Source organism: Anomalospiza imberbis, chromosome 16 (assembly GCF_031753505.1).
Source record: "Anomalospiza imberbis isolate Cuckoo-Finch-1a 21T00152 chromosome 16, ASM3175350v1, whole genome shotgun sequence".
Taxonomy (NCBI): Eukaryota; Metazoa; Chordata; class Aves; order Passeriformes; family Viduidae; genus Anomalospiza; species Anomalospiza imberbis.
In genome coordinates this window covers 4,127,792-4,148,395 of record NC_089696.1, presented here as the reverse complement: position 1 = coordinate 4,148,395, position 20,604 = coordinate 4,127,792, and the positions used below count along the sequence as shown (strand labels likewise).

At 41.4% G+C, this 20,604-nt stretch overlaps 1 protein-coding gene across 27 annotated transcripts in view; it reads right to left on the bottom strand.

The window, feature by feature from the left end:
* RBFOX1 (RNA binding fox-1 homolog 1) overlaps positions 1-20,604 on the bottom strand; it is a 1,156,138-nt gene that overhangs the window by 602,051 nt on the left and 533,483 nt on the right. For 2 of the 27 annotated variants that reach the window (XM_068206681.1, XM_068206688.1), the window contains exon 1: positions 7,538-7,662. The exons of 24 other annotated variants lie outside the window; for them this stretch is intronic. In XM_068206681.1, the coding sequence (XP_068062782.1) occupies positions 7,538-7,582 (45 nt within the window). In that variant the 5' untranslated portion in view covers positions 7,583-7,662. Of the gene's footprint in view, positions 1-7,537; positions 7,663-20,604 lie in introns of those variants that run through there. One more of the 27 variants, XM_068206691.1, reaches the window with a different exon arrangement.

Genomic DNA, 20,604 nt, shown 5'->3' with positions numbered 1-20,604 from the left:
CAGGATTTTTTCACATAAATGCCTCACTGTAACACCAGGATGGAGTTTTGTTCTTTGCTTGCTCAGTTACATGTGGGCAAAAGTGAATGAAAGCAGAACTGCCACAATGCCTCCCCTCTGCAGAGTGCCCTGCCCAGGCCTGGAATGCAATCATTAATTAGTGAAACACTCACATACAGGCATGATGCTTCTATTAATTAGAAGAAATAACAACATACAAACAGGCTTGAGCTTTATTCTTCATTGCCCAGTATTTCATGGCTGCTGCAGGAAGAGCTCATAACAGTCTACATCAGCGATGCGCTGATGTTTGCTCTTTGCACTTATTCTTTTTAAAAGTTTTCTTCTTTTACTTCGACCAAAACCTGACCAGTGCAGTTTCTCCTCCTACAGGACATGAAGGATTGCACAGGAGCTCAGTTCCTGTAGTGATGCCTCAGGTTTTAGCTTTTTATATGTTTCAGATTCTGTGCTGCTTTAGTGTGCAGTTCTGAGCTCCATATCAGGGGATGGTGAGCTCTCTTCACAGAGCAGGGAGACAAAACAATTCCTTCTCCAGCTGGGGACCAAGGACAAATGATCCAAATCTCAGGCCCAAGAGCACAAACAACGTGGGCTGGAGAGAGAAAAACAAGGAGGATGGGACTGCATGGGCTAAAGCTGGAATTGGACAATGAACTCCAATGTGCAAATGGAGCAGAGCTGATCACAGTGAGAGCCCCCGGGAGCGCTCATGCATTTTGGGACCATTTTGGTTCATCTTGGGTGCAGCCCTGGCTGGGCTCTTGTGCTGCCCAAGGTGGATCCATTGAGGCCCCCTAATTAATCCCTGCTTTGTTCTTTAGCTCTTTCCAGCTCTGTTCTAGGTCAGCCTTCACAAGGCATCAGTAGCTGCTGCCAGAGATATCAGCATCCCCTTGGACCCTCCTTTTAAAGCCTCATTTCATTGATAACTCTCAAGCTGTAACACTTTTCACAGCTGAGCTCTCCCCTGACCCCCAGGTTCCAGTTCTAAAGACCATCCTGAAGTCCCTGCATTCAGAAGGGGTGCAGTCAGTGAGCCACAGCTACTACGAGGAGCTGGTAAAACCTTCTGCTCTCGAGATCAAAATTGGGCAAACAGAACTTCTGCTAGGCTGTCACATGACTGTGCTCAATTTGATTTACCAGCTCTCATAAACACATAGAAACTTGTTTAAGAGACTGTGACATCTTGAAAATACAACTGGAAGTAAAGAAAATATAGTAAAATACCCAATGCCAATTCTTAATATTTCCCTTTAGTAAATTCTTTTTTCCTGTTGTGTCTCAAAGAGTGAGCAAGGATAAGAAATGGCTCAAGCTTTCAAATATGAAAGTCTAAATGAAATTAAGTTGCTTCCCACAGCCTCTCTGTTGGTACAAACCTCAGTCTGCCGCAATTGGATTTTTGATTCTGCTGGCACTGGGAAAGCCTCAGGACTGGAATGAAATGCCATTTGAAATCAGATCTGCTTCTGAGATGATTTTGCTCCCTGGCACAGCAGTGGTATCCAGCTTTTCCTGGTTACTGTGAAGATTAGTGCAGGATTACAGCCTCAAGTGGTGCTGGCTTAACCAGCAAGGTAGAAAACCAGGACATTCCACCACTGTTCATCATCCAGACCTCATCAATAAACACTTGTTTTGAAAATGGCTGAGGTATTCAAATGAAAGCATGAGATTATATTCATTTTCATTACTCCTGCAAAATATTCCAAGAAAAAAACCAAACGAATGGTTTGAGATTACTCTGTGTCACAGCCAAACACCAAACCTTTCCTGCAAGCACAGGTGACAGCAGATCTATTCTTCTATAAAATGCATCTCTTGCTCTTGTACACACAACCTGCTGCTATCATACATTGCAAAGCTGGGCCAGGAAAAGCCAGCAGGTGAGCTGCTGTCCTCAGGATTACAGCCACAAGGACATGTCCTGGCAGAAAGGCAGAGCAATGGGAAAAAGGTGAACATTTCATGTTGACATAGAAACATAAAATTCACATAAAACAGTCCAGGAGGGAGCCAGGATGCTCCAGCAGGGCCTGATCTAAATATTATGTTCTTAGAAGACTTGCTTCAGTTCTCCAAAGACACTCAGGCTCAGCTTAAATTCCCAAAATTATGCTGGTTTTGTTAAGAGCATCAGGTAATAGTGCAAGTTCTCAGTGCCTCATGTGCCTCTCACTTGGTGTAAGAGGTTTTTACAGTTAAAGAAGCCATTAGAGTCGGGTTAATTAGCAGTCAGAAACAAGTCTTCATGTAAGCTACAACTCATTTATCTGGAAAAACGATCAAACATCATTCCTGGATTCCTATTAGTCATGGAATCAGAAAGGTCAACTTTAACAAGGAAAACATTTAAGTTAAAAAAGACATAAACACCTGTCCAGGGAGCAGCACAGCACAAGCAGAATAATTCACATTACAAAGTGTGGGAGGTTGTTCTCAGGATTTCCCATCAATCTCCACCATAGGAGCAGTGAACAGAAAATCTTTGCTGAAGTTTTGATCAAGTTCAGGTTGGGCCATTAGTCATCAGTGCCATGATTTACATCTGCTTATGTCCCTCTCCTCCTCCTCCCAGCTAAATTTGCAGTAATTACCAAAGAGGAAATCTGCTTAAAATTTCTCAACATCAAATACATAAAATCAGAAGATTAAAAAAGTACCAAAAACACAACAACAATGCAGATCCTCTGGTCTTCCACGTGAAAATGTTGATGGGATTTCTAATCATCACTAGCAAAACCTTGTATTTCATACATACTAAATATTGATTTAAAAAGCTTCTTGCAATAATTTCTAAATATTTAACCAGTGTGTTTTTAATTATCTCTACCAAAATGTAGATAATTAACGAGTAGCTGCCAAACTCCAGGTATCCCAAACAGAGGAAAATAACAGTGTTTCCTTTCCCTGAGAGTAAAATTACTTAAATAAAAACTGTGGGTGCAAAAGTAACGCAGGAGGATTTTCAAGAATTTGTGGGGTATGGAGGTATACCTTTTTTTGTCAACACCTGACACAAAGGAACACTTTGAAGTTTTTATGCCTCAAAAAAAAAAAAAATACTGGAATGATATTAAGTCCAGGCAGTAAAACTGGGCTCTTTGTCATGTTTAATTGCTCGGATTCATAACCTAGTTTTGCTGAATCTGGATGTTACTGCTGACTCAAGCAGTTTCTCCATTTTAATAGAAAAAGTTTGCATGTCTCCACTCCTGTGAGACGAAAGCAATTTATGAAATATTCCTGACCATCAGTGAAATTTCTCTCTGCAGAAGCCTCATTGCTGTGCATGAAATCTGTAATTAACTACAGAACAAAAAAAAAAAACCAAACGAAAAGAGTCTCTGCAACCTGGTGAAGGAAGCCATACTGTGCATCATTCTCAAAGACAATGAAGGGAATCACAGCCCCTGCAATTTAGCACGGGTAAGAGAAATGGAAAGAGCAACAGGCATGGCGAGGACAAACAGAAAGCAGAAATGCTTGCACTCAACTCCAGTCCCACAAAGCAAACACATTCCCACACTGTCCAAACTGAAGTTCAGCTAAGGTAAAAGTAGGGAGTGCACAAAGCCACTCAAGACAGCGACTTTGCCACAATTCCTTAACATCTCCACTGGATACCTTACAAAGAAAATAAAAATAAAATAAAATGGAAAAGACTTATTCTTACAGACAAAGAGCTCCACGGCTGACATGGCAAATTTTGAAGGAAATGCCACCAGAAGAGAGTTTTGGCAGTGACACATTTATTTCTTTCCACTGTCTGCTATCTCACCCAAATGCAGTCCCACAGCATTTGGATTTTAAATAAAATGTATTTGTCATGCACCCTTTGAAAGGACAAGCCTGTGTTTCTCTTCCATCTGGTGACTGTGTACTTCCTGTGCTCCAAAAGGCATCCCTGGGCACAGCCAGCAGCTGGGGATCAGTGTATTCCTGTATTCCTGATCTCCTCTCAGCTCAGCTTAGGAGAACACATTCCCTTCCCTTGGAACACATTCCAAGTCAACAGGAATTAAAGGCAGCTAACTCTGCTAAGCTGATTTTCTCCTAGATTGGAAATATACCTATTTATGGCACAGTAATACTTTCAAAACTTTATCCTCAAATAAAGTTAACACATTTCAAAAGTTATGCTTAGTTCCTAGGAGATGCCATAAATTATGTCCCAATCTTGAAATATATATAAAACCCCCAAAACACTGAAAAACTCTATGCAATAATCAAGGCCCTCTGAAGTCTTTGTTCCCATCTCTAAACTCTAGAAAGGTATAGTCTTGTGACACAATCCTTCTAACAAAAACTCCAAAATCCCTATCTCTGAAGTCAACTGAATGCTTGACTTCAGTAGCTTGATTTTTACAAAGGAGTTAAAAAATACTCAATGCTTGCTTAAAATACAAAGTAAACTTCAGACAAGATATTTTCTATAGTTGACATTCCCTATGTATTTTTCCCCAGTTTACTTTTTCACAATTACCACCACAATAAATTAAAAACATGAGTTGACCACATTTCTCTCTCTTTAAGCTGATGCTTCAGTTACCACTTCTAACATATTTATCTTCATAAAATTAGTTGAAATTTTAATAGCAATATTTTTCCTTATAAGAAGAAAAGCCCAAACATCCAATATTATTCTTAAGAACATTTCTCTAGACCTTTTCTAGCATTTCAAATACCACCAAGTTGACCACTTGAACAATAAATTTATTACTTGTTCCTGGAAAAGTTTTCTGGTGTATGAGCAAAACTGAGATCCTACGTGAAACTTCTACTACAAGAAGAATAGATTTGAACAATTCCATTATAATGATGCTACTCAAGTAAGTGGTTTGAAGTTGGAAAGACTGAAGATAACATCTTGAAGTTGCTTCATACATCCATTGTTAAGTTATTCGGATTTCAAATATTTATTTAAGTGGGAGGAGGCAAGAATACAAAGCTCAAACTTTCTAAACCTGTGCCTGGAAAGGGGTGCAATGAACTGTGCTGACATTCCTCGAGGTATCAGGGTGCTGGATGTGGAGAGACACTGATTAAATGGAATTTCCTACCCACAGCTTCCAGAGCAGGCAATGGCAATGGGAGCTATTGTGTGTTCACAGCATCTCAAAGGCCAAAAAATGCACTGCTTTGGGAAGGAGAACTCCCAACGGGATAATCAAACCCCTCCTAGACACATAGGTTTAAAGGAAGTAAAGCTGATGATTGACAGACACTACCCAGGCGCTCACAGAGAAGCCCCTGTAAAGGATAAAACCCCAAAGTCCACTTTTTTTTTTCATTAAATGATTCAAATCTGAAAAACTAAAAATTCTCCACAGCACTACTGCTCCTGCTGTAGACAAGGGAACACTGTTCATTGAGTAGAAGTTTTGCTCACTCTTCAATCTTACTTGCAAGTTCAAGAAACAGATCAGCATCAGGAACATTAAATATCTAAGAAAAAAGCTGCAATGTATGATCAGATTATCAAGACATTCAAACTTTATACCTGTTGCTTCATTTTAGAAATACACATGGAACCAATGTACTGCATGTCAACTGATTTTTCTAAATAATTCATAAGAAAAAATGTAAACTTTCTATGTAATACTTACATAAATCCTAATTACTTCTGTGGTACAACCAAATTCTTTATTCCTACAGAAGTGACAAATACAAAGGCTGTTTTGGATCTTACTAAATGCCTCAGTATCCATCAAAATCAAGTACCTGAGGTGGAATTTAACATACAGTCCTGGAAGCAATGTGATTTTATGGTGTCTGAACTGCAGAACCCAGCATTCCACTACTGGGCTCTGCCAGAGTCTCCTCCAAGTGACAGCACGTTTTCAAAAATATTATATCCCTATTAGGAGTCTGGACGAGAGTCCTTTTTCTTAAAAGCTAGAGAAATCCACCTTCCCACTCCCCTCAACATTTTTTGCACACTTTGAAGTGTGTGGGTTTTTTAAAGGAAGAATATTGCTAAAGTCATACAAAGTATTTAAATTACTTTGCAATTATATTCAGCTGGAAACCGATAGGCATTTTTAAATCCTAGTCTTTTATACCCCGTTCCTGCCTTTTTTCAATGTAAATACATATAAATGGATTATTAGCCAAAATTACCTGTGTGTTTAAATTGTATTTATTAACATACTGCTGCTGCTGTTATATCCCATACATTTTAACAAGTACAGTAATAAAACCTCCAAATACTCATAAATTGTGTTTTCTAAGATCATTATATTATGCTGGTGACACACAGGGACCCTAAAGTTAAACAGGCACCCACGTTGGTCAGGAATCCTGCAACCTTCCTGCAATAATAATCACCAGGCAATAATGCACCTGACAAACCCCCTTCTAATGAGACTCCTGCTCTCTTTCATATAAATGCTAATACATATTCCATCCACAGAAAGCCAAGCAGCTTTCTGAAGATGAAGTTCACATAAACTTCAGCCAAACCCGGAGGGAGGATGGATAATCCCTTCCGCACGTTGTGTTCTCTCGGCATTTCGCCGAGGAGCGCTCACACCCAGAGAAACGCGCTCGCGGCAGCACCGCTGAGTTTGTACAGCACACACCCGGATCAGCCCCGAGCATCCCTCGGCCCCGCGCCGGCACCCAGCCCAGCCCAGCCACGCCGGCAGCCCCGCATCCCTTCACCCGGCCGGCATCCCTTCACCCGGCCAGCATCCCCGCATCCCTTCACCCGGCCGGCATCCCTTCACCCGGCCAGCATCCCTGCATCCCTTCACCCGGTCAGCATCCCTTCACCCGGCCAGCATCCCTGCATCCCTTCACCCGGCCGGCATCCCTGCATCCCTTCACCCGGCCGGCATCTCTTCACCCGGCCGGCATCCCTTCACCCGGCCGGCATCCCTTCACCCGGCCGGCATCCCTGCATCCCTTCACCCGGCCGGCAGCAACAAACTCCCGCACCCCCTCACCTGGTCCGCAGTCCCAAATCTCTTCAGCCGGTCAGCATCACCGCATCTTCTACTTGATCGACATCCGCGCACCCCTCACCTGACCGGCATCCCCACATCCCTCACCTGATCAACATCCCCGCACCCCTCACCTGACCGGCATCCCCCCCACCTAAGCGACATCCCCACATCCCTCACATCCCTCACATCCCTCACCTGACCGGCATCCCCCCCACCTAAGCGACATCCCCACATCCCTCACCTGACCGGCATCCCCGCACCCCTCACCTGGCCAGCAGCCCCCTCACCTGACCGGCATCCCCGCATCACTTACCCGGCCGGCATCCCCCCTACCTGACCGACGTCCCTGCACCCCTCAGCTGGCCGGCAGCCCCTCACCTGGCCCCCTCAGGTGGGGAAGTCCCCGCCGCTGGCAGCCCGGCCCCAGCAGCCCCACATGCCGCGTGGCCCCGGCCCCTCCCGGCGAGCACAGCCGGGGCTCCGGGCGCTCCCCGGCGCAGGCACAGGCTGGATCCCGCCCTCCCCCGGCCGAGATCGCTCCGGAGCTGCCGCTGCCTCACCTGAAGGGCATCTCCCACGCCTGCGAGCATCTGCCAGGGTTTCATGGTCGGCGGCGATGCCGGCGCGGCGCCGGGAGGAGCCGGGCGGCCCCGGCCGGCCCCGCAGCCCCGGGAGCCCCGGCAGCATCCACCGCAGCCCGGCGGGCACGGCCAGCCCGGCCGCCGTGTCCCTGTGCCCGTCCCTGCCCCGCGGAACTCCGGGCGCGGGGGGAAGCGCTGCCGATGGCTCCCGCTACACCGGCATCATTCACGATGCCGTGGGACAGTATTTATGACTTTCCATCTGCTGCGCTCCAGGTGCTGCCGAGAGAGGCGAGAGCCCTCGGCTGCCTCTGCCTTCGCCTGCCGGGCTCGGCAGTGCAGGCGCTCGGCGGAGCCGTTTTGTTTTATTTGGAGATAAGAGCAGCTCCACGCCGGCTTAGCTAAAAACCACAGCCTTGTGGGAAAGGAAGGTGGGCACGGGAGAGCAGATTACATTCAATAATTCATTTATGGAGTGGCTTAATGGATGGGCTAAATATTAGCTGCTTATTAAAATATTAGACGTGGTGCTAAAGTTTGCAGGGGTTCACCACTAAGATCAATCATATACAATAAATGGTTAGCGTTTGGATGAAATGATGATTAATCTCTTGTGAAATTCTGAATTCCTTTTAGGATAATATTGCAGACTATGTCATTTTTAAGACAAAGACTGGCTGGAACTGAAACAAAACCTGAAAATCTTGCACAAGAGATGGCATCAATTAACCAAATTGTGGAGAAGAAAAAAAAGTTTCAGATAAACACTAAAAACTGATCCCTTTCACTACACAAAAGCATTGCTTATGCCCTATCAAATAAGCTGCTATTTCAACGTACATCTATTTATGCAACTGATGTTACAATCTGCAAACAACCACTTGTACTCTATTGAAAAATTCTCAAGATGCTGCTCAGAGGACTTTTCTAATTCTGTAAAATGAATTTTCATACCACACATTCACTATTTCTCAGAAAACCCCCCAAAGTTTATTAAAACATCTTTCAGTGTTTATCATTATTCTGCAATCAAAATCGACAACAATCTGATCTCTCAGAAAATAACTTGATATCATTTCCTTTTTGTAAATACAAATACTTTCTGGCAGAGTAGTAGAGACAAGGTTTAATTATGTTCTGTGAAAACATATAGAAAGTAATATTAAATTCAGGCTGTAATTTCATAGTGTTTTCCTTGTTTGGAAGTTTTTATTGTAGCCATTCTCAACTTATTAAACTTTCTACCTAGACAGACTATAGGACCATCAAGGCACCTTAATCACAAAAAAGTGTATAATTTCAAAATAGAATGTTGCAAGGTTTAGCCTGACCACTGGGCTTAATAGCCAGAACATCTCAGAGCTCACACTGCCTCACTGTGTGGCCTTCACCACATTATTCATCACTTCAGTTTTCCTACTTGTAAAATTAGAATAATATGACTTCCAGTGTCTCCCATCTCTGACTTCTCAGGAGGGCTCGAAGGATTAATGACCCTACAGTGCTCTGAGATTGAATAAACACTAACTGCTAAGGCAGAGCTAATATGTTTCAGAACATTAAAGCACTGAAATGTTAGAAATTCCAATTAAATCACCCTGTGTGTCTAAACATGGATGAAGTAAAATACAGGGATTACTAAAATACCATCTTCTAGCACTTACAATCAACAAAATACTATGGGTTGGCTTATTAATTCTGTTATTTAAATCTGACTTTTACCATATATTCCTAGCATTAAGCTCAGTTCCATTAAAAATGCCATCAACAGTAATTAGCACTACTAATTTACAAAACCAGGCTGTCCAGGGCAAGGCCATTTAGAGTCAAGGCAGTCAGAAAACATCTCCATTACCTCTGGCCTGTTGTTTTGAGCCTTTGCAGCACGTATGGACTTTCAATCACAGGACCTGCAATTCTGGCACATGCTCCATGTGGTTCTCAGTGCCATTCTTCAGAGATCCCCATGCTTTATTCGAGTAATGAAAAAGAGTTTGAACCAATTATCTCATTAGCAAAAAAAATAAGGGGGGTAGGGGGCAGCACTGCCAAAGCACACACTGCTGCAGAAAGAGCTGCAGCACACACAAAGTTAAGACAAGGATCAAAATCAAAATAATGGTCTGAATTCCTATGCCCAACTTAAAAAAAAAATCATTGCAAATTTATGTTTCAGTCTATAGAAATAGTAACCTTGAATAAAAATCCATGCACATTACACATTCCTTTTCAGCACTCTCTCTCAGGGAGTAGGTAACCATGGTTCTTCCATGTCCCAGCTGAACTGGAGATGAAATGTCTGGAATCCCTAATGGTGGTTCTTCCACCTCCCAGCTGAACTGGAGATGAAATGTCTGAAATCCCTAATGGTGGTTCTTCCATATCCCAGCTGAACTGGAGATGAAATGTCTGAAATCCCTAATAGTGGTTCTTCCATGTCCCAGCTGAACTGGAGATGAAATGTCTGAAATCTCTCATGGCCCAATGATGCCAGGGTTGTCCTTGAGTCACTGCAGGGGGTTGCAGAAGCTCAGCTGGGGTACTCAGCTGGGATACTGACAGCAGGGATACTCCAGCAGCTGTGGGTGAGCCAGACCCACTGGAGCCGCACCCTGACCCAGATTAAGTGCCCTGTGGGATGAGCAAAAGCTGAGTGGGACTCACAGCAGGGCCTGGCTGTGGTTCCTCACCGTGACCTTCTCACACACACATTTCCTGCCATGGGCAAGGCACCTCCTGAACCTCTGTCCTTCCCATTACACTTGCAGGGACAAACCTTACATAACTGAAATATTACTGTGATGGCAGCGGCTGTTGAGGTTTCAGTAATTCCAGATTTCTATCTCTTTTACCGGAAATCTTCAAGTAAGTATTTTCAATGTGCTTACTGAATACCACAGACGAGTACCATCACATTATGTCTCATGGCACATCAAACGTTCTAAATGAATTTAGTTGTTTGCCATCCCTTACATCTTTTTCTCCTTAAAAAAGGGAGTGTTTTTCTTCTGAATTTTCCAACTGACAAAGAAAATTACAGAGAAGCTGACCAAAGCAACTAACTGTAAAATATGTGCCTTTCAGTGAATGGTGCAGCTGGAGTTTTTTTTAAACTGATGCAAAGGTGCACGTGTCATCCTAGAAAGCTTCCAGCTCAAAGTCTTCAGTGGGTAACTAATTTAGCCATAATTTCCTGAATTAAGTTTCTGTGCTGTGGGAACTATAAAAAACCAACATAACCACTGAAGGAAAGTGAACACTGGTAAAATTCAAAGGTAGCATCTTGAGCAGAAGGTTATTCTGCACCTGCCCAGTTTGTAAAGTGCTTTTACTACAGTTAAACAGGGCAGTGAAATGTGGTTTAATCTCTAACACACATCCATGTCCAACACACGGGGGCTCTCCATGCCTGATGGATTCCTGCTGGAATGGTTTCTTCCTACGTGCCATCTAATGAGCAGCACCACACAAGGGAAGCTAATGAAGCATATTCAGACGGAAAAGTATCATGTGATTTATCACAAACCTGCTGCAGTTTTATTTCAAAAGGGTTTGTGGTTTCCATGTGCAACTTTGAGCCAGACAAGCAACGTGTTAAAAAATCCAACATCCATCAGATGCCACAAAGCCGACAGAGCAATTGGAGCTCAAGGAAATCTACATCTGAGAAAGCATGATGTTAAGTCATGCTAAATAATATCCATTGGAGAGAATCAAAATGATAAGGATTTTAAACCTGAACTATCAAAAGAAATGCAATCAGTAAACAAAAGTTGTTTTCTCTACCAAGCAGAATTTTAAAATGTTCTCCAGGGGTTGGATCCTGCAAGCATCCACAACACTGCTAAGAGCACAGTGATACTAATTACAAAAATACACAAAAATAATCAGGTTTAACATTGGACCTATGTAAGAGATGTTCCAGAAAAGTAGTGACACAAAATACTAGGTGTTTTCAGAAATCATTCTTCTGTCTATTCAAAATGTCAGTGCTTTTCTTTAGCCAATTGCTCACAAGTAGCCTCCATAAAGAATTTGGAAATGTGATTATACTGATCCGAATTGCTTCCTTTTGATTTGGAGCTGGGGTTGCCTTTTCCCAAGGTGTATTTGCTACTGATGTTACCAATCTCTCTTGAAGGTTCTAGTTCTGTTTCTGCCATTCATGCAATTACAGCAGTTTACAAATGAAGTAACTTAAACATTGCAAGTGTCCAAAGGTACTTTCACACTCTTACTGCAATGCTAAATGCAAAAGTTTGCAGCATATTAAATGAAAATTTTATTTTCTATATTTTGTCCAAAAAGTCATACCTAATTTCATTCAGAAACAAGAAATCAAGCACCATCAACAAAATAGTAGAGGAACATAATTTTGATGCAACTAAACTAGTACTACTCTAATAAATGTTACTTCAAACATTGCCAGAAAAAAAGTATCCTGCATAAATGCTATGAAAACTGCTATAAAAATAACCAGTCATGCCTGTACTTACCCCCCTGTAAAGAGCAAAAATGCATATTCCACAGGATAGGGATTTTTTGCACAGCCACTGCTGCTTAGGAGGTCAAGTCCAAAAAATAACTACTTATCCAAAGCCCTAAAATAAAGCAAAGTTTCTGAAGAAGCATCAAATCAAGGAAAAAAATCTTTTTGTCAAGTGTAAGGAAGACACCAGACACCATTTACCAGCAGCATTCACTTTCAAGATTATTGACTCTTTTTTTGAGCTTGTTGCAAAGTTTAATGTGAAACATAAGGTAACAACACATCTACCGACATGAAGAAGAAACAGGTCTCTGAAAAGTCTTCAAGCAAAAGAATTCCTTCTGTGCTTATACATATTCTATACATATTCACAGCCCTGTTGAAATGCTAAAGTAGTCACAGGAATTTGCATTCCTAAAGCAGACAGCATTTCCACAGGAGCAAGGATTACAAGTTAAGGCTGCAATATGAACTTTAATATCTCACTATATATATCCTTCAGAGGTAATCTGGATCTGCATTTAAGTGTTTTTCCAAAATAAATTACATTTTTTTTGTTTATTAATTAGAAAACACAACTTTTTACTATGCTGTAAATTCAAAATGTCTTCCAATTCCACTATCTTTTTTACTTCCCACAGTATTAATGCAAATTGTTTCCTCAATAAAACTGCAAAAGGTTAATTTGTCTACAGAGCCCCATGACCAGGAAAACACAGATGTGACAGTGCTCACCTCACCAGTGTGAGGAAATGTCAAAACACAATGGAAAATATACCTAAAGAACCTGGAAGTGCTTCTCCTTGGAGATCAAATCATGAAAGGTAACACCTCCAAATGATAAAGTGCAGCCTATGGCACAGAGCAGGGCCCTGAGTGCTACTCAGAGCACCAGATAAATTCAATATAAACCATTGCCCAGCCCCAGGACCACAGCTGGAAGGCACTGAGGGAGCACCAAGGCTCCCCCTCGCCATCCCTAGAGGCACAGAGCCCCAGTGGAGTCGGAATTGAGACTTTTCACTCTGCCTTTGTCCCCTCGGTAAAGCAGAGTGAGCACAGCCCCCATGAGTCTGACACGTGCCTGCTCCTACCCGCAGTGATCTGAGCAAAGGAAAGAGAATGGCAGTTTAGAGATTTCTAGAAGATTTTTGGCCCATAAAGTTGGCAAAGAAATACTCCTGGGCAGCTGTGTGAGATGGATGGAGGTAGAATTCTGTTGAGAAAATGGGTAACTGCCTATCTTTTAGTCTTAGTTAATAAAAAATCTTTATTTTGCAGCTGAATTCATTTTTACTTCACCTATTTTCCTTTGCAATTGCTCTCCAGATTGTAGAACACACCAATGAGACTTTTGTCACTAGCTTTAGAGGCATGATGTTTATTTCCTACTAAAATGAATGCAAAGATTTAAATATCTTCATAAACACAGGATATAAAGCAGCATAGGGATTGTTATTTGAGATAATTTAAACATAATTTCATCACTTAATATAACACAATGACACAAATGCCACCACTTTCTGCACTATCAGGTAGAAGGCAGAGGTTGGGACCACCTCCAGCTCAGTTCTTGGGGACCTTCTCTCCTTTAAAGTCCTGCTGGCACAGAGAATGTCACAGTTTGTGCATGCAAGCAGCCTCTTGCTCCTGCTCATCTGTGGCACAACACAGTTGACTAATTAATTTTTAAAGTATTCAAGATGTGACACATACATGGGATTGAATACAGATTAGCATTACAATAATCACAGAGCTTTTGTAGCCTGGAATTTGTCTTCTTGCATTGAAGTTCCCTTTAATGTGCAAATGAACAATGCCACGACGTATCTGGAAATAAACAGGCTCATTGTGATCGTGGCTGGTCACAAACACGGCATTCTGGGTTATATTAACAGGCTGGCAGAGCAATAAAAGATCCATGCCCAACTGCCTGGTGCCACATCCTGATCCATCCCACCAGTGTCATGGAGTGGTGTTAGGAAAACCTCCTTCCCCCCAAATGTTTCTGGATTTAAGTTGTTCTCACAACTTGCAAGAGCTTTTTTGGCCTAGTTGTAAAGACAGGAAATATATGCCAAGCTGAGTCAAAAGAGAGCAAAAGGGACATGAAATTGTCTCAAAACTTCAAAGCCAGCAAAAGCTGAGAGGGAGGTTCAGAGGAGAGATGGCCCACGCAGCAAAATGCAAAGGGAATGGGGAAACAGGGAAGTGAGCTGGCTGGAGTGCTCAGAGCCCTGACAATAACTCTTAAGTAAAGGGGAACAAAATGATTTTTTTTTTTAATTTTTTACCTTTCAATTTTTGAGATTAGCTAAATCAATGAGTCTGAAGTCACCTCACACATCACAGGCTCCACTTCATGCACAACATAAGGACCAGCATGTCCTTCAGGAAGAAATCCTTTACTGAGTGTGGGGAGGCCCTGGCACAGGGTGCCCAGAGAAGCTGTGGCTGCCCTTGGATCCCTGGAAGGTTCCAAGGCCAGGCTGGAAAGAGCTTGGAGCAACCTGGGACAGTGGAAGGTGTCCCTGCCCATGGCAGGGGGTGGAACGGGACGGGCTTGAAAGTCCCTTCCAACCCAAACCATTCTGGGATTCATGTGCTTGGCAAAAAGGGCTGCTCCTGGTAGCTGTTGGTAAACAAGCACATTCCCAACAGGATCCTCAGTGCCAGGACAGATAATTATAGGGTTTGCTTTATAGTGAGATGCAAACCACAGCTCAGAAATAGATGGTCCTTTAGAAGGATTTAGGAAGACCAACGCTAAGTTTGTCATCCATCAAGGAATGCACACAGGATAGTTTATATCAACGTCCACGTAAGATGTTTCCAAGAATAATGAGTGCAGAATATTTTAAAAACAAATTTCACACGTTTTTCTGACCAAATGTTGTGGACTCGTGGTGTTAATTTTAGCAGTTTCAATTGGATTTGGTACGGTTGGAAATGCAAGGGGAAATCTGCAGTAATCAGGATGTGACACTCATTAACACTTTCACAAAATACCCACTGGATTTGCATAAACTCTGTAAAGATTCATTGGTGAATCTTTAATATGAGATTTCCCTTGGTTTTACTCTACATTCAGCTCCATTTGCCCTCCCTCTCCCCTGCCAGCAAGAACTGCTGTAAACAGTTCATAACAAAGCATAATAAAATGGACTGAAAAATGAAAATATACTTGTTATTACCCAAAAGCCTATATAATTGCATATATAATTTCATAAACTGCAAATATTTTTCAAGAAATTCTTCTGTAAGGTAGAGAAATACTAATTGGACACAATGGCTTGATAGAGTGGCACTCCAAGTCACTTAATAAATCTGGAAATGCACAGGCAAGTTCTTTAATGACCTGTATAAAACCCATCCATGGCCCAGCTTGCAGACAGCACAGGATTTGCATGCAAAATAGCAGGAAAAGAGTCTAGAAAATGGATAAACCACTAAGGCAGCAGAAGGTTTCTGGTCTTGACTCAAAAAATTTAAGCAAATGCCACTATGAAGGGAGACAATTCTTGCTACTCCCAATATTGTAAATGTGGGAATACATTAAAATATTAAAAAAAAAATAAACCTGGGTCATTTAAGTCTTCTTTGAGAAAGACACCCTTCTCAAGAGTCAGTATTTGCCATGAGTTTTTAGCTGCATTATCCAGGACCTATTGGACTACACTGACCACCTCAACATGGGTTATTACAGCAGACAGTCCAATATGTAGTGGGAAGGTCACAATGGAAAAAAAATATCTTCTCTTTTGAACTATTAAAAAAAAGCATTACCAGGTTTAAAAATTCTCATGGAAGTTCATGCATTTTGGTTACTTTTGGTTCTAAATAGAAATCTTCTACAAGAATGGTTACGAGTTCAGCATTAATAAGATAAGTTTAAGTAAATTTAGGATAAGATTCAGAATAAAATTTTCAATTCCATTCAATTCTTCTCCCTATCCTAAATTCCTGCATAGAGACATAAATGACATTTAATTTCTGGTGTGCTATACTCCAACCCAACCGTTTCTGTTAGAGCCTAAGCTTTGAAATATTTTGAACTATGTACCTGCATAGCACAGCTCCACCAGACAATAGATTATTTCACTTGCTTGCATTTTGAGCAAATTTATTGACTGAGAGTCTCGTTTCATTGCCCCTACTCAACACATCATTATCTCTGATATCCCACAAGCACATGAAAGAATTTTCTAAAGGAAAATACAACCCAAGTGTGAGGGCCAGGATACATTCCTGTATTTTATTTCTGGTTAAACTCTCAGGCTCAGATCACCTTTATGTCTTGTTCACTACTGAGTAATGGAAGCAGGCTGGGGAGAAAAATGAATATAAATGGTTTTATTTGTCTTGTGGAATCTTTTTAAAGATAAATTAGAACATCAGAACTTGGAGATTTTTTTTCTCCTTCTGAACAACTGTGAATTGTGCTGAGGTCACTTGAAGTGCAAATACTCTGTGCACTTTTCATTTTAAAACAAGTAATCTCAAAGTGGAACAAATTTTTTGTTACGGTTTGGTAAGCAGAATTCTCATTCCAATGCTTTAATGCTCCCAAAGCACAACTGATCACAAAGCAACAGCAGATCTTGGTAAGTAAAAACTCAAAATTTTTTCTCTAACTGAGAATTACCCATTTTCAAGGCTTACCCATCACAAGAGTAATTTGTACCCATCAGAAAGCACAAAACTTGTGAGATAATTTCAATAGTCACAATAGCAACAACATCCTCTGTGCTATTCCTCAAAGAATTCTCCTTGTTGGATGCACAGTGGACTGCCAAAGCAACAAAGCGCTCTGGCATTCCCTGGTTTAGGAATGCAAGGGCTCCATCCCAAACTGTAGAGCAAGAAAATGAATAAATCAAAAAGTAAATAAATCAAAAAGGCATTACAGGATTTCAGAGTGTGAACTCCCTGACCCTGTGACTGAAGTGCTGGTTATTATTGCACAACAACTGGGAAAATAAGCTGTTAGAAAATAAGAAGTCTTTACTTTTATTTCACTAATTCAAATGGCACCATAATGACTCCTTTGAACACGATTTCTCAAAGCTGTCATATATTGTTCATGAGAGGCAAGGAAAACAAGTTCATCTGATACTTCCCTTCTCATTTCTCTGTATCAATGGCAGGAATCTCAAAACACAAGCCACACTGTCCCTCCAAGAGAGTGAAGTAAAACTTAGATGGACAGCCCCTTTCTGCCTTGCATGGGATCGTAGGGTGAGAAACAAATTTCAGGATGGAAAACCAGGAAAAGGAAGAGGACACTGTGTATTCTGCCACCTCATAACTCCCTGTGTCTGGGTACAGTGGACATTTTTCGCGGCTCAAAGGGATGGGGTGCACAGACACTCAGGAATAACTGAAGTATGGATAAAATACATTTCTATGAATATAAGGTGATTTTTTTTTTGGCACTCATACCTGGTTGTCTGTCGCAATTCCATCTAGACAAAACTTGGAAACTGGGCACCAGAAATGTGGCCCCAAGGAATCTGTATCAGCAAGAATTTCTTAAAATGCGGGCAGTATGGGCAAACAGACCAGATATTTTGAGGGCTGACAGACTCTCCTGGATACGGAGCTGGCCCACGTGGAACGAGGCTGGGCAGATGTGTTTTGGCAGCAGCTGGAGCTCGGAGCTCAGCCAGCTGCCAGCATCCTCCCAGGACTGATGCTGGGGCGCACGGAGGTGTGGCTGTGGCAGAAATGCAAACTCAGCTTTCTCAGGGACAAGCTGGGCCATCGAGGCCACGAGCCCTGCTGCCCACTCTCAGGGGCAGGAAATGAAAGCTCATTTTTTGCACACTGAGAGCTCTTCAGCCTGATACTGGAATTCAGACACAACACAGCACATGGAGCTAGAGCTGGCGCTAAAGAAAACTCGAGCCTCCAAATGAGCAAACACAGAATTCCACTTTCACCATATTTTCCCCACATCCCTGCTCCAGGCACCAGTTTCCACTGAACATGCTTTTCCAGAGAGATCAGGCTTCTTTTTGACAGCACACAAAAAGCCAGCACTGCTATTCCATTCCAGTATCAGTGGGTTTCCCTCCTGATTTTAGAATTAATGCACCTACCAAACACCTCCACTCCCAGAGGTTCATAGAATTTCACAGCCTTTGCTGCCCTCTCTTCTCTTTAGGAAAACCCTCAATGCTCCCAATTCAGAAGATAAACTAAAAGGCTGTAAAACACTATTAAGTGTTAATTTTACCTGGGAAAAAAAATGGCATTCATACTCTGAACAGCACATAAGGGAAAGAGCAAAAATTCAGGACATGAGTCAGAGCAACATATTCCACATTGACTTCAACTGAAAAATATTAATTTGTGGATATAAAATTTTGAATCAAAATCACAGTAATAATAAAACTGCAAGTCAACTTTTTACTGCATTGCAATAAAATATTACTCAAAGCTTCAGTATGTCATGCCTCATTCTAGAAAAAAGTTCAAAAGAAAAACAAAAATATTTAGGAGGTTATCATTTTAGACATATATATTTGTGATATATCTATATTTTTATATTTCTATGTATAAAAATCATAGAAATATTCCCAAACTAATACATTTGCTGAGACTTTTAAAAGAAATACAGCTCACCATTATTCCATCAATGAGACAGAGAACCCAAGAAAAACAAGTGATCCAAATTAGCCCCCAAGCCCAATTGATGCTGCACTGAATAAACATTATATATATATATATTTCTATACACATATATTTAATATCCTTAACAGACAAGAAAGTAGAGCACAACCTGATTGTGCTTATTTGGAAAACAGAAAAGCACCAGAGATGTTTTTTGAATTACAATGCCAGGTACAATGGTCAGGAATATTTTGTAGAGAAGTTGTTGAGATCAGTTGTTTACAACAGGCTGGAAGGCTCTGACTGCCAGGGCTTGGACACTAAAGTGCCATCACCTTTTAATAAAACGTGAAGAGTAAGGCTTAATTTACAACAGAAAAGAAAATTTCCTGCATTCTTGTGAATTCTCACACATCGTTAAGTCTTTTTTGTATTATTCCAAGAGCTGTGGGGTTTGGGTGATTTCACTAATTGAACTCAGAGTAGGATGATTTTTGGAACACCACTTAAAGATTCTCCTATTTTTATTGACTTCCACACCTAGAGACGTGAGTGAGCATCACATCACCTCTGCTCTGGCAGTTTTATTATTTCATGCCAACTTCACACAGTGACTTCAGCTGCTCCTCATGACACAAATGCCTTCCAAGTGTCACACCTACTCTGCAGATTTCCCAACACAGCCCTTCTAAGATTTTTAAATGGCTGCTCCATCTACATCCTTAGAACATACTAATATTTCAAGAGAATAAAATATTCCATATTTGTTTACATTTTTATAACTACACATCACCCCAAGCAAATCAACTGTGTTATCTAACCTGTGGAGTTATGCAGCATTTATTGAAATTGTGGAATTCATACTGTTATTATGAGAGCATGGAACAACAAATGTAAAATTAAAACTCATCATTACCTTGAAATCTGGCATGAAATCTGAAACTAAATTAAATCTTATCTAAATGCCAAAACCAAGGAGAAGAAAAACACCACCAAAGGGAAAACACATTCCTAGATTCTTGTTCCTATTTCCTATTCAATTTGTTTGCATATTTGCAAACAGAAGACTGAAAAAAGGTACCTGAACAGTCACAACTGAATCACCTGGAACAGTGAGAGGCTGGCATGTGGATGAAGGGAAACAACTTTTCATCAAGACTTTGAAAATAGTCTAAATCTACTCCAAATCCCGACTTGGAGAGCTGTTGAGAATACAGCACGATTTAATTCTCTGGATGAATCTTATAGCATACACTGATAACGACCAACAAAACTACACAACATGGGTTAATTTTTACCATATCCAAGGAGATATGAAATCACTTGCCTGGGCACGGCTCAGTAAGAACTGAACTACTCCCCATGCACCTGCACACAGAGACAGAAATGCAGACAGCTGCAATTGCAAGCAGATTTTAGGAATTCTGTGAAAAGACCCACTGAAACATGAGGAAAAGTTTGCACAGCTTTTCAGTGCTGAACTTGACAGCAGAAGTTCAATAAAGAATCAAACCAAATTATTTTTCTTGCAAAATGGGACAAGATGTCATGTGATTCAAAACTGCTGCTCCAATTATTTGGTCATTAGAACAATGATTCACCATTCCAGGCATCTTTAGACACAGTTCTGGGCCCCTAGCAAAGAAGCCAATCTGCCACGTAGAACACCAGAAATCAAGTTTTCCCAGGAAGGACAATTATTTTTCTGCCAATTCTAGTATATAAATCTTCAAACAATAATAAGCTCAATAAATTTAATGCAGCTGGACATGACTCAGATAAGCAGAAATGGCAAGCCTTCAATGCAGAATGACTGACAGGCCAAGGAAAGGAGAGGCCAATTGGAATGCCAGCCTAAGTCACAGTGTAAATCACCACTGAACTATCTGAGAACTCTGCAGGATGCCACCAGAGAGGGTTGTTGGGCTGGAAAGAATAGTGT